Source organism: Eutrigla gurnardus, assembly GCF_963514095.1.
Source record: "Eutrigla gurnardus genome assembly, chromosome: 6".
NCBI lineage: Eukaryota > Metazoa > Chordata > Actinopteri > Perciformes > Triglidae > Eutrigla > Eutrigla gurnardus.
Window position 1 is genome coordinate 553,021 of NC_139920.1, and position 25,153 is coordinate 578,173.

The window sequence follows — 25,153 nt, forward strand, 5'->3', positions numbered from 1 at the left end:
TGAAGGAACAAAACAACCTATGAGTAACAATCAAGTATCATGTGCGGAAGTTAGGTGTCCATCACAAAAAAAAGTGGTCAGATAATGCCAAACTAGTCCACTGCAACCACACACGGGATCCACTGGCTAGTGAGAAACATTGTACTTGTTTTTATATGCAGAGCAAGGAGAGACCAGCATTCATTCAGTATTTCTTTGATAGAGGAATAGAAGAGAAACAAAAATAAATAAAGTTCCATCCATCCTCTACCGCTTATCCTGTATTCAGGGTCGTGGGGGAATGGAGCCGAACCCAGCTGTCATTGGGCGAAGCTAGTGTTCACCCTGGACAGGTAACCAGTCTATCACAGGGCTGACATGTAGAGACAGACAGGTAACCAGTCTATCATAGGGCTGACATATAGAGACAGACAGGTAACCAGTCTATCACAGGGCTGACATGTAGAGACAGACAGGTAACCAGTCTATCACAGGGCTGACATGTAGAGACAGACGGGTCCATCCTGGATGTCTTTGGACTGTGGAAGGAGAACATGGAGAACCCCGAGAGAACCCACGCTCACACGGGGAGAACATGCAAAACTCCACACAGAAGGAACCCGACCTGAAATAAAGTTGATCAACTTAATGATTTAATTGAAATGAAGGCAGTGCACATTCACCAAACTATGACCCTCACCTGCACCTCTGCACTCTTGTATCTGATGGCCTCCTCTGTCTCCCTGATGTCCTGCTCCAGAGTGTACTTCTCCCTGATACACACACACACACACACACACAAACACACACACACACACACACACACACACACACGCACACAATCAACTCACATTCAAATAACTACCAGTCAGAGTAACACAACAAGGAAAGGAATGTAGCTTTCCTTTCTAAATTATTTGAAATGAATTGTTTGAATCAGAGTGTAATTGCAAAGGGCTATAACGAATACAATTACTTTTTCATTTTGAGAAAAAAAGGCACATGCATTTCCTCAACTTTCAAAATTGTCTGTATAACAAGCTGTCTGAAGGCACAATGAGTAATTATATCCACAGCATTTGATTCCATCTGAAGAAAACCCTGAGTTACGATGTGGCTGGTATGTTTACCTGAGAATATTCCACTGGGTAAAGGCAACAGTGCTGAGGCAGCATGGAGAATAAGTGGTGAACAAACAAAAAATTGATAAAATATACACATCAAAAGAAGAGTGGATGGATGGATGGATGGATAGAGTAATCAAGCAGCAGGGTGAGAACAAGCCAAGATCAGTAGTAAAGCTCATTCTACATCTATACAGTGCTTCCTGATTTCTTCTTGTTCCGCATATTTGTCACACTTAAATGTTGAGTTGACTTAAATGTGATTGAACACAAAAATACAGATTTTTTATGATTATTCAATTTATTGGAGGTAGTGAATTATTCCAAACCTATATCAGCCATGTGAAAAGTACTTGCCCCCCTAAACCTAATTGCCGGTTGCACCACCCTCGGCAGCTACAACTGCAATCAAACGTTTGCAATAACTGACAACTGACTGAGTCTTTTACATCACTGTGGAGGAATGTTGGCCCTCTTTATAGAATAGTTTTATTTCTGATACATTGGAGGCTTTCCAAGCATGAACTGCCCATTTAACAGCATCTCAATGGGTCAACTCAGGACTTTGAACACGACAATACACACACACATACAGTTTATACACTCACCGGCCACTTTATTAGGTACACCTGTCCAACTGCGCTTTAACGCAAATTTCTAATCAGCCAATCACATGGCAGCAACTCAATGCATTTAGGCATGTAGACATGGTCAAGACGATCTGCTGCAGTTCAAACCGAGCATCAGAATGGGGAAGAAAGGTGACTTAAGTGACTTTGAACGTGGCATTGTTGTTGGTGCCAGAAAGGCTGGTCTGAGTATTTCAGAAACTGCTGATCTACTGGGATTTTCACACACAACCATCTCTAGGGTTTACTTTAATGGTCCAAAAAAGAGAATATATCCAGTGAGCGGCAGTTCTGTGGGCGCAAATGCCTTGTTGATGTCAGAGGTCAGAGGAGAATGGCCAGACTGGTTCCAGCTGATAGAAAGGCAACAGTAACTCAAATAACCACTAGTTACAACCGAGGTATGCAGAAGAGCATCTCTGAACGCACAACACGTCGAACCTTGAGGCGGATGGGCAGAGCAGATGGGCAGAGCTACAGCAGCAGAAGACCACACCGGGTGCCAGTCAGGTAAGAACAGGAAACTGAGGCTACAATTCGCACAGGCTCACCAAAATTGGACAATAGAAGATTGGAAAAACGTTGCCTGGTCTGATGAGTCCACATCACATCTTTATGACCACAGTGTACCCATCTTCTGATGGCTACATCCAGCAGGATAACGCTCCATGTCATAAAGCGCAAATCATCTCAGACTGGTTTCTTGAACATGACAATGAGTTCACTGTACTGTGTGTCCACAGTCACCAGATCTCAATCCAATAGAGCACCTTTGGGATGTGGTGGAACAGGAGATTCGCATCATGGATATATATATATATATATATATATATATTAGGGCTGTCAAAGTTAACGCGTTAATAACGCGTTAACGCAACATCCTCTTAACGCCGTTAATTTTTTTAACGCGCGATTAACGCTCGGTATTTAAAAAAAAAAAACGCGCATTGTATGATTTATGGCCGTCGGTGGCACCTGTAGTCTTGATCCAGAGGGAAGGTACGTTTCCACATGCAGCGGTGTTTCCCCGCGTCCCATTCATTGTCTATAGGTACGTGTCCACAGGGGCATTTTAAACGCGAGTGGACGCGCCGCTTCCCAGTATTGCAGGCTTGGTGGGCTGCCACTAGAGGATGATTGACAGGCTCTCTCCTTCAAACAACACATTTTTGCGAGCGTTCCCGAGGCAGCGAGTCGAGCCCGGCGCCTCTGATTAACATAAAGTAGATTCGACTTCAAGGCAAATGAGGAGCGGCCAACTCACGCGCCGTCTCTCGACATTCGCCGCGACGCTACCGGAATGCATTGCACGGCTTTTCACATAGACAATGAATGGGACGCGGGGAAACACCGCTGCCTGTGGACACGCACCTTATGTGAAAAGCTGTTCACCTTCAAAAGACTGCCGGATGGTTCAGTCGATAAGACCAAAGTCATCTGCGCGTACTGTGGGTATGAAATGAGCTACCATAGAAGTACGTCCAGTCTGAGATATCACTTGCAAGCCAATGCACTTATATCCTAACTGTACTTATCTCCTGTTACACTATCTCCTGTGACATGTTCACTTTAATTGTTTGTGATATATTCTTATAACCCTGTTTTGATCCCATGTTTTGGTAAGGGGATATTTGAAGTGTTAAATAAACATTTTCATAAATCAAGTATAGTTGCCTTATGTTGTTAAAAGTATTAAGAATATGAAAAAAATACATTAAGGTACATTTAGAAGAAAAAAAAATGTGCCAAAAAATGCGATTAATTTGCGATTAATCGCGAGTTAACTATGGACAAAATGCGATTAATCGCGATTAAAAAAATCAATCTTTTGACAGCCCTAATATATATATATATCATTAATCATATATTAATATGATTAACTGCATATCAATCATATTTCTGAGATATCAGCCTGTCCAATTAGGAACAACAAGGAAGCAGCACTGATTGGGAATCAATTTCACCTGCTGTTGTGCAAATGGAACAGACCACAGCTGCAAACGAGTGGTGATTAGCAAGACATCCCTATAAAGGAATGGTTCTGCAGGTGGTGACCACAGACCATTTCTCTGTTCTCGGCCTTTCTGGCAGATTTTTTTCTTTTTTGAATTTTGGCAGTGTTTGCACCACTAGAGGTAGCATGAGGCGGTTTCTCCAACCCACAGCAGTTGCCCAGTTAGTGCAACTCATCCAGAATGGTAAATCAATGCACACTGTGGCAAGAAGGTTTGTGTCTCTAGCACAGTGTCTAGAGCATGGAGGAGATTCCAGGAGACAGGCCAGTACACCAGGAGACGTGGAGGGGGCAGAAGAAGGACAACCACCCAACAGCAGGACCGATATATGCTCATTTGTGCATGGAGGAACAGAAGGAGCACTGCCAGAGCCCTACAAAATGTCCAGCAGGCCACTGATGTTCAAGTTTCAACTCAAACGGTCTGAAATCGACTCCATGAGGGCGGTTTGAAGGCCCGACGTCCACAACTACGGCCTGTGCTTACAACCCAACACCGTGCAATGCGATTGGCATTTGCTAGAAATCACAGAGATGCAGAATTGTCATGCATTTGTATATGTATGCATGTACAAATGTACTCTATGCATCTACAAATGTATATTTGTAGATGCATAGAGCTGTGTCCGAGGATGAGTGCTCCCCGTCGGACGCAGCAGCAGGCGAGCCGGCCTCTTGGAAGTGTGTGAAAATGTCAAAGTCAGAGCTCCAGAGCTGGGGGTGCACGCGCGCAGAGCTGTGTCCGAGGATGAGTGCTCTCGTCGGACGCAGCAGCAGGCGAGCCGGCCTCCTGGAAGTGTGTGAAAACTGCTGAACAGTTCTCTGCTGCTTTTGAGCATGTTGAGACTCACTCAGCCCCCCTTTGCTTAAATACTGAGGAGTTAACCCTAATATTTTATTAAACCTGCCAAAACATCCTGGATATTGTCACACCATTTAAAGACATGCGCTCCAAACCCATACCACTCGTGCTGTTAGATAAGAGTGCAGGAGAGCTGAACGCAGGTGGAAAAAAGACAGGCTGCAGGTGTCTTGACATTTTGAAATACAGCTGTCAGAGAACTGTCAAGGCTGAAAAAAATAAATATTTTTCTGTCATCACTAGGAACTGTCACAAACCTCAGGTTCTTTTTAGTACTTTTAACAGCATCCTTTATCAAGTGAGGAAAACGAGACGAGACGGAACGAAAATGCTGGTCATGTGACGATAACGATAATTAAATATATAATGCAATATTGTAGACGAATAAAAATGAGACTAAATTTGGTTTAGAAAATAAAAACTATGCTAAAATGTGTCTTAATTTTCGTTGACCAAAACGAGGTGAGACGAAATGTTATATCATTGTTTCGTCTCTGTATTTTGCGACCACATTCACATTTATTTATATTTGTTCATAAATATCTGTGGAAATCAGAATCAGAATACTTTATTAACCCCTCGGGAAAATGTACAGTTGCAGTTGCTACATAAGAAAAAGAGAAGAAAGAAAGAGTCAAATAAATTAAAAAAAATAGAGTATAAAATAATGCCAATAAATATTATTTATTGGCATTATTTTATATTTTATTTATTTTTTGACAGTTATACCATATTAAATGTGTATCTGGGTAGTGTTGCTTTCGTTAACGAAAATTATGACTAAATATCGTTGTCAACGAACCTTTATCACGTGAGGAAAACGAGATGAGACGCGAAAATGCTGGTCATGTGATAACATATTTGGTTGGTAACTTAAATATGTTGAAAATTCAAATCAGAGCGTCTTCTGTGTCTGGAATGGATGTAATTTTAATTCTATAAGGTAACAATAATATAATAATAAGATAACCTGAATTGTGAAATGGGTTTGGCTAAATACAATCTTTGACTAAAACTAGACTAAAACTAGACTAAAATGTCATCAGTTTTCGTCGACTCAAACTAGACAAAAATAGTCATGGACAGTTCTGACTAAAATAAGACTAAATGCTCTGACTTTTAGTCGACTGAAACTTGACTAGACTAAAAACAGTATGGACGTGACTAAAACTAATAAAAACTAAAATGATAGCTTGAGACAAAGACTAGACTAAAACTATAGGTAAAAGAGGCCGCCAAAAACAACACTACTTATGATCCATCCATCCCTATCATTTACATTTACATTTAGGTCATTTAGCAGACGCTTTTGTCCAAAGCGACTTACAATAAGTACATTTGTCAAAAGAAGGAAACAAAGAAACCACAACGTATCATTGCCGATAAAGTAAGAGCTAAAAATAGAACAAGTGTTAGGTCCTCATCTGAGTAAAGTAGTACTTCAAGAGCAACGGTGCTATGATCAGAGTGCTATAGGTAAGGTTTTTTTTTGGGGGGGGGGGGGGGGGGGGGTGTTAGTGGGTCATGCTATGTAGAGTAGAGGTGAAGTCTGAACAGGTGAGTCTTGAGCCTTTTTCGGAAAATGGCAAATGACTCTGCTGTCCTGACATTAGTCGGGAGTTCGTTCCACCACTGAGGCGCCAGAACAGAGAAGAGTCTGGACTTTGCTGAGCGACATTTGTTTGATTTCAGCGATGATGGTACCAGCCGGCCAGCTGAAGTAGAGCAGCGAAGTGCTCGCTTCAGGGCATCAGGTTTGACCAGTGTTTGAAGGTAGACAGGTGCCGTTCCATTGATGGCCCTGAAGGCCAGTGTCATCGTCTTGAATTGGATGCGTGCTGCAACAGGGAGCCAGTGGAGGTCACGGAGGAGGGGGGTCACATGGGAGAATTTGGGTAGATTGAAGATAAGGCGTGCTGCAGCGTTCTGTATACGCTGCAATGGTTTAATCGCAGAGGCCGGGAGTCCGGCCAGGAGAGAGTTGCCGTAGTCAAGGCGGGAGATGACCAGTGCTTGGACCAGGAGTTGCGTTGCATCCTTTGTGAGGAAGGTCCGAATCCTGCGGATATTGTAGAGGGCAAATCTGCAGGATCGGGCCACAGCAGTGATGTTGGGGGTGCAGGATAGTTGGTCATCGAGGATTACACCCAGGTTCCTCGCAGTTGACGACGGCAATACTGTGATGCCCTCGACAGTGACCGACAGGTCCATGCAAGGGCAGTCTTTCCCTGGGATGAAGAGGAGTTCGGTTTTATTCAGGTTAAGCTTGAGGTGATGTGCAGTTGTCCAGACAGAGATGTCAGCCAGACAGTTGGAGATGCGAGTTGCAATATGAGTGTCAGAGGACGGGGGAAAAGAGAGGAACAGCTGGGTGTCATCTGCGTAGCAATGGTAGGAGAATCCATGCGATGTGATAACGGAACCTAGTGATCTGGTGTATAGTGAGAACAGAAGCGGTCCTAATACTGAGCCTTGAGGGACACCCGTGTCCAGAGAACAGGGTTTGGACATAGAGCCATTCCATGTGACCTGAAAGGTGCGATTTGTCAGGTATGATGTAAACCAGGTGAGAGCAGAGTCAGTTATGCCAAGTTCAGCCAGAGTGGAGAGGAGGATTTGGTGGTTGACTGTGTCGAATGCAGCAGATAGGTCGAGGATAATGAGAATGGAGGAGTGGGATGAGGCTCTGGCGTCTCGCAGGGACTCGGTCACTGTGAGGAGGGCCGTCTCAGTGGAGTGAGCAGTCCTGAATCCTGATTGATTAGGGTCTAGGAGGTTGTTCTGCGAGAGATAGGATGACAGTTTGTTGTAGGCGGCATGTTCCAAGGTTTTAGACAGGAATGACAGAAGAGATACAGGTCTGTAGCTTTGGATGTCAGTAGGGTGGGTTTTTTAAGGAGAGGCTTCACGGTAGCTGTCTTAAAATCCGCTGGAATGACACCTGAGGTGAGAGAGGAGTTTATCAGGGTGGTGAGGAATGGCAAGATGTCATGTTAGATGTCCTGGAGAAGCGAGGAGGGAATCGGGTCAAGGGAGCAGGTGGTGGCACGGTTAAATGTAACAAGTGCGTGAATGTCTTCAGAGGTGAGGGGGCTAAAGCTGGTAAGACCATCAGAGTTGAGAGTTGGGGGAGATGTCTTCTGGGAGGGAATAGGCGTGAATGAGGAGCTGATGTCATTTACTTTCTTGGTAAAGTAAGTTGCAAAGTCATCGGCAGTAAGGGAGGAAGGGGTAGGAGGGGTGAGGAGGGAGGAGAACATGGAGAAGAGTTTCCCGGGGGTTGGAGGCAGAAGAGTTGATCTTTGCCAGGTAGAAGGCAGATTTAGCTGCCGAAACAGTTGAGGTGAAGTCAGAGAGGAGGTGGTGGTAGTGAGCAAGGTCCTCGTGCTGGCCCGATTTCTTCCATTTTCTCTCTGACGCTCGCAACAATGATCTGTTGGTTCGCAGAGGTTCAGACAGCCAGGGAACCTCTGTCACCTGCTCTGCTGTTTTTAACCAGTTTGAGCCTGTGTCTCTGTCTCTTTTAAAGGAAACCATTGGCCATTTGAAACCTTCAGGTTGTTGCACAGATGTCGTCCCCTCTCATTTTGTAAAAGATTTTGTAGAAGATTGTAAAAGAGACTATAGGACCAAATATACTAATGATTATAAATAGAAGTCTATCTGCAGGTGTTGTGCCAGCAACCTTTAAGCATGCAACAGTACAATCTCTGATCAAAAAACCCAATCTGGACACATAAGTCCTCTCCGATTTCTGACCAATTTCCAAACTCCCCTTTCTTTCAAAAATCTTGGAAAAAGTTGTACTTTTGCAATTGCAGTCTTATTTAGACATGCATGGCATCCTTGAAGTGTTTCAGTCTGGTTTTAAACCCCTGCACAGCACCGAGTCTGTACTCTTAAAGGTTTTTAACAATCTTTTATTAAACGCTGACTCAGGCGATTCTGCCATTCTTGTACTTTTAGATCTCAAAGCCACTTTTGATAGAGTTGACCATAAGATCCTCATCTTTTGCCTCGAGCAGTGGGTTGGCATTAAAGTCACTGCTCTGGACTGGTTCAGGTCTTACCTGTCTGAAAGGAGCTTTTCTGTCAACTTTGGTACGTCTGTCTCTTCCTCAGCACCTCTTCCTTGTGGAGTCCCTCAGGGGTCTATTATTGGACCTATTTTATTTTCCATCTAACTTCTTCCCCTTGTGTCCATCTTCAGAAAATTTTGCACCAACGCGAACCTAGTTCAAGAACCGGGCCGGTGCCCGTGCTGGTTTGCAGTTGGTTCAACTTGCGAACCTTCTGAGAACCTGTTTGCGTTTCCACCGGCTAGAGAGCCCAGAGAGCCGCGTCATTACGTCACTGTATACGTCTGAGGTTTCCCTGCAGCGCTAATTTCAAGCATAGCAGACATGTCTCTTCAGAAAAAGTGTTTATTTTGGCAAATAATACAATAACAATAAAATACACAAAATACTAAAATCACAACATTTTTTTAAAGTGTAGAACAGTTCAATATCGCCAATGTCCGACAGCTCTACAAACACAAACCAGAGAACAGCGGTTTAATCACAAACTTGTCCACGATGCTGCGAACACAGATGTTAAGTCACGTTGGTAGTTGGTAACGTTTAGTGAGCCAACGGCAGTCAGAAAGTGGCATGCTAACGTTGTTGTTAGCAATATCACGCTAGCTGGCTAGCTAGCCGGTCAGCTTACATTACCCGAGGAAGCATAGCCACTAGTTGCTGCTGTTACAAACTTAATCACTAGCTTGGTAAACTAAACAGAAATGTGTCGTTGGTTTGCAACGAGGTGAAACAATTTAAAAATGAAACTTACCGGGAACAGTAACGTTAGTAAAACTCCACAGTGGCGTATTTTCCCCCGTTGCCTCGAGCGTTAACCCCACCCCCAGCCCCTAACGTAAGCAAGACCTTCTTCCGGGGCCGGTTCCAGACCAGCAAGGAGTCTTTTCCACCGAGGCATTTTGAGGGCCGGTTCGGAGCCGGTGCCCAATTGCGAACCAGTTCTTCCTGTTTCCACAGACAAAGAGCCGGCTCTCGGCCTGGAAAACTGGTTCCCGAGCGGCCCCAACTCTTTGCTGGGCTGGAACTGGGCCCGGCTTACGTTAGGGGCTGGGGGCGGGGTTAACGATCGAGGCAACGGGGGAAAATACGCCGCTGCGGAGTGCGTTGTTTTACTAACGTTCCCGGGAAGTTTCACTTTTAAAATGTTTCACCTCGTTGCAAACTAACGACATATTTCTGTTTAGTTTACCAAGCTAGTGATTACGTTCGTAACAGCAGCAACTAGTGGCTATGCTTCCTCGCGTAATGTAAGCTGACCGGCTAGCTAGCCAGCTAGCGTGATATTGCTAACAACAACGTTAGCATGCCACTTTCTGACTGCCGTTGGCTCACTAAACGTTACCAACTACCTACGTAACATAACATCTGTGTTCGCAGCGTCGTGGACACGTTTGTGATTAAACCGCTGTTCTCTGTGTTTGTGTTTGTAGAGCTGTCGGACATCGGCGATATTGAACGGAGGTCCAACCTGCAGATGACTAAACATCAAACACTCTGATCTATTGATCACACACTGTTCTACACTTTAAAAAATGTTGTGATTTTAGTATTTTGGGTATTTTATTGTTATTGTATTATTTACCAAAATAAACACTTTTTCTGAAGAGACATGTCTGCTATGCTTGAAATTAGCGCTGCGGGGAAACCTCAGACGTATACAGTGACGTAATGACGTGGTTCTCTGGGCTCTCTAGCCGGTGGAAACGCAAACAGGTTATCGGACGGTTCGCAAGTTGAACCAACTGCGAACCAGCATGGCACCGGCCCGGCTCTTGAACTAGGTTCGCGTTGGTGGGAAAGGGGTAAAAATGCCTCGGTGGAAAAGGGCCATGTTATTCTGATGATACTAAGATCTACCTGCCCTTGAAACGGAAGGATGAAAACGCCATTAAATCATTGTTTGATTGTCTTACAGACATCAAAGCATGGATGGCCTTAAACTTTCTGAATTTCAATGAAAGCAAAACTGAAGTTCTGATTTTAGGTCCTAGTGGTGCCCGTGATGCCCCTCATATGCACTTGTGTTACCTAGAACCATATGTCAGACCTGCTGTAAAAAATCTGGGTGTGATAAGGAGCCGGGTGAGCGAACGAAAACATGGATGGTAAAACGATTTTGAATGGAAAGTTTTCATTTAAACAGTTGGCAGATGGTTCGCTTGATAAGACTTCAGTCATATGCTTTGACTGTTATGAAGACACTTCGCTAATGCTGTTGCAGAGCGCTTTATGAAAGTATCTGGAGAGTGGGACATCGAAATCAAAGTTGTCTCACTGGCAACGGAGACTGCATGCAATATGACTGCAGTGGCCAGGCAGCTCCACTTTGAGCACATGCTGTGCATTGCATACAGTGTGCACTGAGCCGTCACGGTTTCTCTAACCCACAGCCCGTTTGATAGCGCATTGGCAAAATGCAGAAGAGTTGTGGGACATTTTAAGCATAGCCCAGCAAATCAAGTGGCGCTCGAGCAGCAACAAGTCGCATATCATCAGAAAAAAGAGTCACTCGCACAGGAAGTCTCAAATAGATGGAATAGTACCCTGCACTATAGGCTGTGTCCTAGAACCTGTACTTTATCATTTCAATTTTGTATCGCCGAGTCCTTGTTTACCTGAAATGTGCACTTAATAATTTTATTTTGTATTGTTGTTTTCAATAAAAGAAAACATTTGCATAAAGCTAGCCAATCCACTTTTCCAGGAACCTGGGTGTAATCCTCGATGACCAACTATCCTGCACCCCCAACATCACTGCTGTGGCCCGATCCTGCAGATTTGCCCTCTACAACATCCGCAGGATTCGGACCTTCCTCACAAAGGATGCAACGCAACTCTTGGTCCAAGCACTGGTCATCTCCCGCCTTGACTACTGCAACTCTCTCCTGGCCGGACTCCCGGCCTCTGCGATTAAACCATTGCAGCGTATCCAGAACGCTGCAGCACGCCTTATCTTCAATCTACCCAAATTCTCCCATGTGACCCCCCTCCTCCGTGACCTCCACTGGCTCCCTGTTGCAGCACGCATCCAATTCAAGACGATGACACTGGCCTTCAGGGCCATCAATGGAACGGCACCCATCTACCTTCAAACACTGGTCAAACCTCATGCCCCGAAGCGAGCACTTCGCTCCTCTACTTCAGCTGGCCGGCTGGTACCACCATTGCTGAAATCAAACAAATGTCGCTCAGCAAAATCCAGACTCTTCTCTGTTCTGGCGCCTCAGTGGTGGAACGAACTCCCGACTAATTTCAGGACAGCTGAGTCATTTGCCATTTTCCGAAAAAGGCTCAAGACTCACCTGTTCAGACTTCACCTCGACTAGCATGACCCACTAACACCCTATAGCACTCTGATCGTAGCACTGTTGCTCTTGAAGTACTAGTTTACTCAGATGAGGACCTAACACTTGTTCTATTTTTAGCTCTTACTTTATCAGCAATGATACGTTGTGGTTTCCTTGTTTCCTTCTTTTGACAAATGTACTTATTGTAAGTCGCTTTGGACAAAAGCGTCTGCTAAATGACCTAAATGTAAATGTAAATGTAAATGTAAATTTTGGTCTGGTTAAGCCTCCTTTTCTCGCTGCTGTCCCCTTATGACCGAAGACCTCCGGCAAAACTGTGATCTCTTCAAAGTCACAGCTACAAACTACAGGGGACTATCTGCTGTTACACCTTCTTGCTGTGCTATCCCAGTTCCTCCTAACCTTACCATTATGAGCACTGACATCCTGCTGTTATTGCTCATGGGGCTGGAGCTCTATCCTGGTGTCCCCACATGTTCTAAGGAGAATAGTAGCCTTCAGGTGACTTGAAATTGTCTGAATGTGATGGGCTGACTTGGATAAACTTTCTGAATGAGAGAATCCATCTTTGGCCCAAGACCCACTCTCACACCAAACAGCAAGCAATCACAGCGGGAAAGCTCCTTTGTTGATCTTGTCATCCAGGCATATCTTTGGAACGGCTGCTGTTGTTGCACTAAATTCAGCTCTGGCATAGCTTTTCCTTTTCTGATTAATTCCAATATTTCGTAAAGGTTTATCTGGTTAAATGCATCGATAATTAATTTGCAATGACGTCCTCCTCACCAGTGGCACCGCTACTCGTTTTCATCATAAACCAACAGGCAAGCTAGCTGGTTTATTGGCTGCTATATTCTGCTAGCGGTGATTCCTCACAGCAGTCAGAACACAGTTAGGGATAACAAAGCCCACCCGTGTTAAGTCAATTTTACTCATTTGAAATTAGTCTCACATTGAAATATTATAATATTTTCTTCCTAGAAAATTATGATAGGTCGACAAATCATTTAACCCTTCACATTCCAGCACAAACTGAATAGGCCAAACATTTTGTTTGGATGTTAATTGTTAAATTATTAATTGAAAAAATAAGATTAAAACAGATTAGTTTTAATTATTACTTTGTAGAATAAGACTTGAATACTGTCGTTTATAAGGGGAAGAGCATAGACTTAAGACACATGGAGGCTGTGGTCTTCATGATAAGCCACGACTGAAAAAGTACTTTACCATCGGAATAAAAAAAAAGTACCGATAGTTTTCTGCTTTATTAATGCTCTGATATTCAGAGCATTAATAAAGCAGCAAACAGCTATTAAAATGTATAGTATATATCTAGAGAGCATTGCTGCTCTCCCTGTGTTATCAGTGCATGCTTTCAGTGTGAGCATGCCCCACAGGCTCACTCAGCACGTCAGCCCGTTGAGGTCGTTGTTCTGAATTTCACTTTTTCTATGTTTGTTTTGTTTTTTTATAAATTTAAAAAGGAATGACAAAGAAGATCCAGGCTGCAATATACTAGGATCACTCTAGTAGAGACATGACGTGGTTTGTGTTTTATTATCACTATAGGAAGTGATAAGAAAAGCCTGGACACGGATGATGACAATGGATTTGCGAGGTATCTAATGTTAGAGGTCCACTGAGAGTGGATTCATAATAGCAAACAGCAACTAACAGTGAAAGTACATGTGCATGATGAGGTGATAACTACTTGATGAAAAACATTTGCAATTGGCAACACTGTTGCTATTGTTTTTACTCTAATAAGTAAGAATGGTCCGTGACCCTGAATACAGATAAGTGGTAGACAATGGATGGATGGAAGTAAGAATGGTTTACAGTGTCAGTGTTGTCAGTGATATTGTTGTTACCTCTGTAACTGGGCTATCTCCTGGCTGATGTCATCCAACTCCTTGATGCCAATGAACTCCCCTGAACCCACTGAACTAGAGCTGTCCTGTGGAGACAGAGACATAGAGAGGAAGGGTGGAGGACAACCTTAATATGATGAGGAGGTGAAGTGGGATATTCAAATGTTACCAACTGAGCCATAGCAGACCAGGTCAAAAAAAGGAGGAGACGGAGGAGGAGGAGAGATACCACAGCTCAATAAGAGGAGCAATACAGAGGTTGAATCAGTAGGTGATATGGTAAATCACTCATATGTTGGGGGAGAGTCACCACCACTGACAATCTGCCAAGTCGAGGAAGGATTCAGGATTTTATGAATCAGCCCTGTGTGACATTTCTAAATGTTTTCAATAAAGTTATAGTATTTTGTGGAGTGTGGAGACATTACTTAGAACCAAAAAAGGAGTCTTGTTGCACAATGCCTTTGATTTGACTGAACTTATTAATCCCTGGGCCATAAACAACTGCATTTTAAAAGTGAGTGACCTTGAATCCTCCCTTGATCAGCAGACAGTTGACAGGGTGAGACACGGTCACTGGACTGTACTGGAATAGAGAAAAGTGTTGAAATGCTTTCCTGTAATCAGCCTGAACGGCCAGCCACTGAAAGCATTTAAAAGGTTAATACATTGTAGTTGCATGTTACCTACCCACAACTTCAACATTAGAGCCTGAGAGAGGACGAAGAGGTGCACGTTAGACCGTTTTGGATATGAGGAGAACAGTGGGCAGTAAATATATTTGATACAGTGACTTGGGTGAATGGACCTACACAAAATAGTCATTATAAAAACTGAAAAGTCATCGATCCAAACTCCATTCAGAAAACAGCATTTTAAAAGTTATTTGCCTGTCATCTTGCAGACTTTCTACAAATTGTCATATTTCAGCATCTTTTTATTATAACTAAATCACAAGATGTTTATTTGGAGTTTGTACAGCTGTAGTAAAGCAGCCAACATGTGTCTTTCTATTCACAGTGAAAACAGCTTCATTCAATTCACTGAGCACCTTCTGGGTGATGTTATGAACTTAGACAGGATGAAGGATCTGGGACTTCCATGTACAAAGCAGCAATAGTGGCCAGCCATGATGGCTGAAACATTGTTGCTGTCTACACGGAGGAAAGGCCCGCCTCCTCTCCAGGATATCTAATGCAAGTGACGCGAAGAAAGCTGAAATGATCCTGCAAGTAATGCGAGGAGACAATTTGCTTAGCGTAAAAAAATAAAAACCTTACCTATCATAATCATAGCACTGTTGTTCTTAAGGTATGTTTGCTGAACAGCTACTCAGACGAGGACCTAACACCTTTTTCTATTTTTTAGCTCTTACTTTATCGGCAATGATATGTTGTGGTTTCTTTCTTTCTTTCTTTTGACAAATGTACTTATTGTAAGTGGCTTTGGACAAAAGCATCTGCTAAATGTAAATGTAAATGTACACCTAAGTCACATGATTGATCAAATGATCTCGGTGTACACTATATATTGCCAAAAGTATTCACTCACCCATCCAAATAATTGAAATCAGGTGTTCCCATCACTTCCATGGCCACAGGTGTATAAAAGCAGCACCTAGGCATGCAGACTGTTTCGACAAACATTTGTGAAAAAATTGGTCGCTCTCAGGAACTCAGTGAATTCCAGTGTGGTACTGTGATAGGATGCCACCTGTGCAAAAAGTCCAGTCGTGAAATTTCCTCGCTCCTAAATATTCCTCAGTCAACTGTCAGTGGGATTATAACAAAGTGGAAGCGATTGGGAACGACAGCAACTCAGCCAAGAAGTGGTAGACCACATAAAATGACGGAGCCGGGTCACCGGATGCTGAGGCACATAGTGCACAACTTTTCGTCAGAGTCAATCACTACAGACCTCCAAACTTCATGTGGCCTTCAGATTAGCTCAAGAACAGCGTAGAGAGCTTCATGGAATGGGTTTCAATGGTGATCAGCTGCATCCAAGCCATACATCACCAAGTGCAATGCAATGTGTCGGATGCAGTGGTGTAAAGCACGCCGCCACTGGACTCTAGAACAGTGGAGACGCGTTCTCTGGAGTGACCAGGATAATGGTACTTGTCTGACTACATTGTGCCAAGTGTAAAGTTTGGTGGAGGGGGGGATTATGGTGTGGGGTTGTTTTTCAGGAGCTGGGCTTGGCCCCTTAGTTCCAGTGAAAGGAACTCTGAATGCTTCAGCATACCAAGATATGTTGGACAATTCCATGCTCCCAACTTTGTAGGAACAGTTTGGGGATGGCCCCTTCCTGTTCCAACATGACTGTGCACCAGTGCACAAAGCAAGGTCCATAAAGACATGGAGGAGAGAGTTTGGTGTGGATGACCTTGGCTGGCCTGCACAGAGTCCTGACCTCAACCCGATAGAACACCTTTGGGATGAATGAGTGGAGCCTGAGAGCCAGGCCTTCCGTCCAACATCAGTGTGTGACCTCACAAATAAACTTCTGGAAGAATGGTCAAAAAGTCCCATAAACACACTCCTAAACCTTGTGGAAAGCCTTCCAGAAGAGTTGAAGCTGTTATAGCTGCAAAGGGTGGACCGACGTCATATTAAACCCTATGGATTAAGAATGGGATGTCACTTAAGTTTGTTGGGACCTAACCGTTAGGACTACACAATGCGGCCTACAAAAGCCTACACATGCGGCCAGGACAACAGGACAAAGGGGATTAAAAACTACACCGCCATTTTAGTTTCACATCTCACCCAGGTGAGAGATGCGACGCCACCCAACTGGTGCCCTATTGGCTGACAATCTTCAGGGAACCCCGGGGGGTCCCCTGGAGCGGCCTGAGCTTTATAAACCGAAGCCGCCTGGAAAACGCTCTCTTACTCTGACTCCTACTCTGGCGTCTCGTCCTACAACCGGCGCAACACCACGTTGCAACGGGAGGCGACCCCTCCTGCAGCGCACCGCTGCAACAAGAGGAACCAAGCCGGTTCCTGCCTTCCAGCTACCAGACGCTGTCTGAAGTAAGCTGACTAAATCGCCAAGCTGCGATTATATCGCCGCTCGTGGAAGGAGGAAACACCAACTGTTTTCTTTATTTGAGTTTGATCAACGAGAGGAAACCCGCTCCGCTCTCGTCTGGACAAAGCCGACTCATCACGTCCCCCGCTGACGCCGGGGCCCACGAACTACCGCCGTTACGGAACGCCGTCATCGCCGATACCAGTAAGAGGCTATCAGTCTGGGCAGAGACATAAGTGATAGTGTAGGACACGCTAGTAATTCTTGCTAACGTGTTTTAAGTTCTGATCGCGGACCGCCGAGTCCGTTGGTTCATGTGCTGCTGTATTTGAATACTGATCGTGTACCCACGCAGCTGGGTTGATTTCTGTAACAGTGTTTGCGACTAACCTCCGCCATATTCGCAAGCTCAGAAAGCCTCTACTATCAGTTAAAAGACCGGTCTCGCGGAATAAACGCCAGTTTATTCACTCGGGCCCGTGTGATAGCGGCATGGCTTCTGAGACTCAGAATATCACTCGCGCATTCTCTCTCTCTTTGTTTGTGTCCCGCTAACACACACACACACACATACACGCCGCACACACGTGTCCTAAGCCAGCTGTTCCCGGCGGACGCTAGGGACATAGCTACATCTGGTGGCTAAATACGGCTATCTCTCTCTCTCTCTCTCTCTCTCTCGCTACTCCATCGGACGTCAGTGGCTCCGCCCCTGAATGCGTTGAGGACGTAGCTCCACCTCTCGCTCTCTCTCTCTCGCTCTCTCCCTCTCGCGATCCTGTCTGACGTCAGTGGCTCCGCCCCTGAACGCTGTGAGGAATAGCTCCATCTGATGGTCGCGCCCGACCATATCTCTCCACCTCTCTCTCTCTACACGCACACACGCACACACACACGCACACACAAACACACACACACTCCACGTGTGTCTCTCCTTCTGTTTAGCTTAGTTTTGTGTGTTAGGTAGTTAGGTAATAAGGCTTTGTTAATTGCAGTGTTATTGATTGTGATCATTATTACTGATTTTAATAAATCTTATTATATTATAACTAGCGGTCTCTTGTGCTTGTTGTGTATATGTCACTGGATAACAGCAGGTTGTGAAGGCTAGTGCTTGAATTTCACGCCTTTTTAATTGTTCGATTGGTTTTGTACTCCTATGCCAATGATCACGATGATTGGCATGTGAGTATAAAACCTTTATATTGAGACTGAATACAGTTTTAGGTTATCTTTTCCCTGATCCCAGGGTGGTGCCCCGTTTATTCATGATTATATCATGATAATATATTAAATATAATTATTAATATCGATAATCATATTGACATTAATAATTAGCTGTTGATAACCAAATCTGCTCCTGCTACAACCCCAACAAGTTCATATTTGAGTCAAGGCAGGTGAGCCAATACTTTTGGCAATATAGTGTATATACTGTACACCTGTTCACAGAGTCATACCAGAGTCCACCTCTTAGCAATATGATACTTTCAACATCCCATGGAGCACCATTAATTCAAATATTACAAAATGGAGAAATATGGCACCAAAAAGAGAGAGACAAAGAGAAAACAGGTTTGTAGTTCGCCAAAAGGCATGTGGGAGACTCCAGATTTGTTTGTCTTGTATTTTCTTTCTTTAACCAACTTTTTTTCTGGCCACTCTTCATAAAGCCCAGCTCTGTGGAGTGGTCCTAGGGACGGGTACTCCAATCTCCACTGTGGAGCGTTCCAGCTCCTTCAGGGTCTTTTTGTTGCCTCCCTGACTGAGGTCATCCTTGCTGGACGTGAGTACTGCTGGTCTTCTCTTGGCAGGTTTGCTGGGGTGCTCTATTCTTTCCATTTCGTATTAATGGATTTAACAAAGCTTTGTAGAATGTTTAAAGTTTTTCCCTGTATTTCTTATTTTCTTTTCATTTCAACTTTGCCAAGTTTTTGGGTTAAGTTTTGTTTTTGTGTAGGTCCATTACATAAACTCCAAATGGAAATTGTATAATCCCAGATTGCAATTAGGGATGTCCACCGGTGACCATTTGACCGGTGCTTGACCGTATTAACGTTAACCGTTTAAAGGATCGTGTTCTGCTTGCGCGCCGCTTGTGCCTGGTGTCGCGCCTGGTGTCGCGCCTCGGCAGCCTGTTGTCCATGGAGAAACGCACAAATTTGCCGCGAGCTGGAGCCGGAGTAGGGGCTGCAGCTGGTCTGAGCGGCGCGCTAGAGCCACGTGGGCCCCAGTGTCCCGCCGTTCTGGTGTTGGACGGGGAATCCGGTGCAGCTGTGGAGCGCGGATGGTGAAGATGGTGATGATGATGATGATGATGATGATGAGGAATGGCCTGGCGCCTCGTGCAGGCACTGAGGTCTCGCCACCATTATGTCTACTGCTGTGCGCTCTAACCCTGTTTTGTGATATACATGCATGACGGACACAGCGTCTCCCACTGTATAATTTCTCCTCAAGTCTTAATTATTCCCGCATGCGAGGTGCGGAGAATGCAATCTCAATTATTATACACAGTAGTAGACTACACGCTACGTGACTAGGAGTAGACTACAAGACTACAGTTTGCCATCTCATTACAAGATCTTTGTTTGTGTGGAGTGAACAAATTATCCCTCACACTCAATTTTTCATAAATTTTAATAGCGCATTTTAATCTGAACAGTTAACCGGTTTAAACCGGTAAATGAGGCTCGGTGGTCGGTAAAAATATTTTTAGTTTTGGCCATCCCTAATTGCAATGCAATTAAATATGAAAAACGGGGGGTTGTCTTTCACCAAATATGTTGTTTGACAAAATATGCACAGAGCAGGAGAAATGTAAAAGGACTAAAGGAGAAGCACTGACTCACCCGTCTCATCTCAGACAGAGCAGCCATCTCTGATCCCACTGGAGTCATGTATCCAGACAGACTCTGCAGGCATAGAGGATTATTTAAAGGGGCATTCACAACAAACCTCAAACACATTTTTTGGCGATTAAATTGCATGTAAAGTCAATAATGCGAATAACGCGGCTATTCACAGTGAATACAGCTTGGTGAAATTCATGTTATGAACCCAGACAGGACGGCGTTTGTTTCCCGCCATATCTGGGACTTCCACAACAAGTCAAGTTTATTTATGTAGCACATTTCATAAAAGTCATAGACTCACTGTGCCTTATAATTCAATTAAACTCAATTCAATTGTATTTATAATGTCACCCCACAACAGAAGCCCCAGTGATGCCAATAAACACAAATGATCCTGCGGCCAAACTTGCACGAGTGGCGCGACACGGAAATGTGCTTGCCGTCTGGTGTGAACGCCCCTTTAGTCTCTTACAATGATAAAAACAACAACAGTACCTCATGTCTAAAGAGACTAAATATTTTGAGTCCCCAGTACATATCAAGTTCCTTGTTCTTTTTCTGTGTTAGCTGACATTAGCATTATGCCATGCTGTGAAGATCAAAAGTTAACAATACTCGAATATACCAGGTAATAGTCATACAATTATACTGACAGCATGGAAATGTTGAAGCCCTGGGTTAACTGGAGAAATTTGGTATGTTACTGCTTTAATTAAGCTTTTTTTATTTGACACATCAAACAGAAAATACACATATCCCTGATTTCCAGCTGTGATTTATAGCAGAGGTGGATCAAAATGTCTGAAATAAAGTCCACTTCCATTACCATCCTAAAACATGAATACTCTGTCATGAAATAAAACATGAACCTTCTGGAAAGAAGAGCTATTGTAAACAGCTTTGTTTACACAATCATCACTAGTAATCACAACAATTGATAATTTCAGAAGACATTCAACATTTTGAGAACTGATCATTAGTAGTGCGGGTTCGATGACCAAACAGGCAGCTGATATGTTTTCTGCAATTCTGTCTTTATCTATTATTTACCAGAGTATTCAAATATAATATATATACAAACTAAAGTCAAAATTGGCTGCATCAATGGTGGCACTTATGTAGAGCTTTCAATTCACACACTCACACAACATTAGCAGCGAGTTATCATGAAAGGTGCTTGCCTGACCACCTGGGATCCATATATACGTATGAGACTCAGCTCTTGTAATCATGAACTGTGTGTGTGTATGGGACCTACTGGTACAGGAGTGCCTCTCTCAGAGGGGGGGATCATGTCAGCAGTCAAAGCCTGCGGAGGGTCCATGCCCTTGCTGACTTTCTGCTGGATGAAATACATGGCGAGGGCAAACTGCTCCCTGGTCAGCTTGCCTATCTGCCTTGTGTCTGCCAGAGCCCTGCAGCACAGAGCAGACATTCAATGCATTCGGTTAACTCCATCATACCAAGCAGACTGACACACTGCTGAGCACAACAGTACAAACTAAAGGGAAAAGAGTCACTAGTCAGGAAGGGTTTCCATTTCATTTGAAATTTCCACAACATTTGCAAGAAATTAAGATTTGTGGCCAAAGCAGTAGCTTACTTTTTTGCGCTCAAACAAATCAGGACCACTCTATCCTAACTTGCTTGTTCAAAGTCAGCGTATGCACATTTTTTGGTCTGACTTTCTATTGTATTTCACTGATTGGCTCCCGGTAACATCCCTAAAAACACGTCATCATGAAGAAAACACCAGACTAGACTTGGGATTAGTATGATACCAAGCCAATAATAAATTGAGCCAAGAAAATAAAACACAACATAATCTGTCATGCATGAAACATAAGTGTCCCATAAGAGTCCCTACCATATATGAGCTAGTAGGTTCTGAGAAAGTCCAGACTGCATGAAGATCTCCTTTACTTCATGTCCGCTGACAAAACCGTCCAGGTCAGCGTCAGTCTTCAAGAAAATGTCATCATAGCGACCACGGTCCGACACTGGGACCACCCAGTTCACTGAATGCTGAGACAGAGGAGATGTGGATCTTGTAAATTTCTGCATTTTTGATTAAAACATTTGGTGCTAAGGTTCTACAAAGCAACAGCTCAAACTCTTCTTTTTACTTCTAGTCTGGTACAACATCAGCATGGTTCTTCTCAGGAGATTCATTTCCAGGTTAGAAGGGCAGAGTATCACACCCCGAGTAAGAAAAGTCCCAGAGAGCTCCTTAGTTTCATGATTTCATTTTTCAGAACAATTTTGTTGAGATATTGTTTAACAGTACTAGAAAAAGGCCTAACGAGTGCTCATGTGAAATACATTGGTCATGGGTCTTTTTATAACAAGAGGCAAATCATTTACATTTAAATAAGTTAAACTACCTAATCAAGTATCACATCACTAGGTAGAAGCACTGTATCAGTTGAGTTTTGTATAGGAATCGCTGAATCATATAAAATTTGTGTGTTTAAATCCAGTTTCTTCCACTTATAGTCTGTCTTATCCACCAAAACTTACAGTATATTTTAGTCTATATTACCTGTCCAGATTTGAGTGTGAGTGTGTGCATTAGTGTGGTGTCTTGTGTATATTGTTACACAAAAGTGTGTACATTATTATTACTATTATAGTGTATATAACCTGGTAATACACTGGTTTGTGAGTTCAGCCTAGAAACTTTTAGCTGTACGGTATTAGCAACAGCTGCTGAGGTAAGAACTAGAATAGGGTCTGGTGTACAAGTGAGTCATACTATGGCAAAAGAAAATGATACGCTGGTGCTGGAAGACCCGCATGCAGGTTCCTGTTCAGCTTATATAAAAGACAAGGACACTATATCGCCAACATGGAATTTTAAACCAAACCGTGACTTCAATGTACCTTTACACCCCTATGTTGTATGTGTGATGAGCACAGAAATATATGGTGATGTTTAGGTGGTATGGTTAGGTGCATACCAATTCAATTTGGTCGGGTTTGTGTGCCCTCTGGTGTTTCACACAGCAAGCTGTGTTCTCCCAGTTCATTTTTCCTTCATATCATGATAATAATTTTGGTTTAGAATCTTAATTATTTTTCCAAATAGTTAGGGATTTAGAATGGGACCAAACCTGCAATATTGATTTTCTGTTGGTACAACCATATAATGTTTATTAGATTTACTACAATTTAGTTTTTTGTGTCCTAAATAATTCACCTGCACAATGCCTAACAATAATCCTAGCTCAAAATAAGGACTATGTTCAGTAAGAAGCGGTGACATCCATCATTGATGCTTTCCTATAACGTTTTTTATTGCACCTGCTCATCATTTATTGGCAAACAAAAACAGGCAAACAAATACAGGATCAAAATTGGATCTGGTTTCACATGTCTGTATATATGGTGTATGTCTGTATATATGAGTGATGTATTAAGTGTGGATTACCTGTCCAGACTTGAGTGTGTGTTTGGGGGACAGGCTGCCAGTACTGTTGAGTGAGTTCATGCTGCCGTGGGAAGGTGTGGAGCGTAGCGAGTCTTTTGGTGGTGGAGGGCTTGCGGGTAGTCCAGGCATCGAGCCAGCCACTGAGCCCAGACTCTTCTTCCTCTTAGACAGAGGGACGAGGGCAGAAGGGAGGAGTGCAGGTACAGGCTCCTTCTCCAGGGCTCGGTACACTAGGTGCATGGCCTGGGGGAGGACATCCTGATGTCAGTTCATACTTACTGGTTGCATATGAAATATTTATGCCCAAACCTGTTATAATACTAATAATGATACATTTTATTTAAGCTTTTAAGCTTTTCAGGACACTCAAGGTCACATTACATGATCACTTAAAATAATTAAAAAAATATTGTTATTATTATTATCATCATTATAATAATTACATGAATTATTATTATTACAATTATTATTTCCCCCAGTTCAGACACAGGATCTAATATTGAGCACCGATACGGATCTCATATTTATTTTATTTGTTTCCCGATCATAAATACATCGTCTGATGTGCATATTTAGGCAAATCATCAGTGTTGTATCCTGAGAGTAACTGGGGGACCCAGACACATTCGCCCAGGTACCACGGACACCCTCCTCCCCCTTGTCCAGGTGACCATGGACACATTCGTCCAGGTACCACGGACTCCCTAGTCACCCTCGTCCAGGTGACCACGGACACCCTTGTCACCCTCGTCCAGGTACCACGGACACCCTCCTCACCCTTGTCCAGGTGACCACGGACACCCTCGTCACCCTCATCCAGGTACCACGGACACCCTCCTCACCCTCGTCCAGGTGACCAGGGACACCCTCCTCACCCTCGTCCAGGTGACCACGGACACCCTCATCCAGGTCACCACGGACACTCTGGTCACCTTCGTCACCGTCGTCCAGGTGACCAGAATGAGGTTTAGGCCTTGGCCTGTGTCCCATTCTATTTACCCCACGCTCCTTTGCAGTCAGAGGCATCTAGATTCTCTGTCTATTCCATGTCCAGGAGGCCTTGCTGAGGGAATGACATGCAAACTCCCGACCGCCCACCTCCCCTGGCATAAACCTGGTCCACAGTCCTCAACCAACACTCTAGGTCAAAACCAAAAACCAACCATGAGCTTCTCTAAGTCCAGGGAGATCCACCTCCTTGCAACCAAAAGGTCATCCATGAAGATTCTGATAGGTGGTTGCCTTACTCTGGTAAGGTAGGGTTGGGTGATATGTGTCCAAAGGTTGAGATTTGGAAATCCAATTTCCACCGTGGTAGCAAGTATAGTTGGGCAGTTATGGAGGAGGAGAGTGAATTTGGTAATACATAGTAAGAGGAGGCATCCCAACCCAACCCAAGATGTAACTCTGGTTACATAATTACCTGACGTTTGCACACTATAGTTAATTTTAACGGTGCTTGAAATAATAGATGAGCAAATCCTGCAGGATATTCAAGTCAATATACTCTAATATATGAATTTGTGTTATTTTTATATTGCACTAACTGACTGATTTGTTTGCACCTGTCAATCCGATAGTTTTTCCAAAAGTTTAAACATATTTCCAGAAACTGTGGCTACATTTCTCAAAACCCTAAATTACAAACTGAAAAAAGGTAACTGCTTTGTAAAAACTCTCAAACCATGTTCTTTCTTCTCAAAACGGATCGTTCCCACTAAAACAATACACAACATTATATCTCACAGAGCATCAAATAAACACTGATGTGATCAATTCAAGAAACAGAATAAAAAGTGTTGTGTGTTTTGTCGTTTGTTTCATGTTACATATTCAAATTGTGTGGAAATATGTTTCCTTTTTCTCATTTCGGTGAAGTGTAGGGGGCGAAATAGCATTCACAGTACTGCATGTATATTTACGTAACACAAATGTTTCCTATTTTACATAGTATGTAAAA

General features: G+C 43.5%; 1 protein-coding gene across 1 annotated transcript in view; it reads right to left on the reverse strand.

The window, feature by feature from the left end:
• Window positions 1-25,153, reverse strand: part of LOC311014760 (epidermal growth factor receptor substrate 15-like 1) — a 139,824-nt gene that overhangs the window by 74,126 nt on the left and 40,545 nt on the right. Inside the window, exons 9-15 of the mRNA XM_084011552.1 lie at window positions 23,194-23,436; window positions 21,631-21,788; window positions 21,022-21,178; window positions 19,761-19,823; window positions 13,873-13,958; window positions 1,110-1,142; window positions 680-752 (exon numbers count right to left, since the gene is read on the reverse strand). Coding sequence (XP_083867678.1) covers window positions 680-752; window positions 1,110-1,142; window positions 13,873-13,958; window positions 19,761-19,823; window positions 21,022-21,178; window positions 21,631-21,788; window positions 23,194-23,436 — 813 coding nt within the window. The remainder of the gene's footprint in view (window positions 1-679; window positions 753-1,109; window positions 1,143-13,872; window positions 13,959-19,760; window positions 19,824-21,021; window positions 21,179-21,630; window positions 21,789-23,193; window positions 23,437-25,153) is intronic.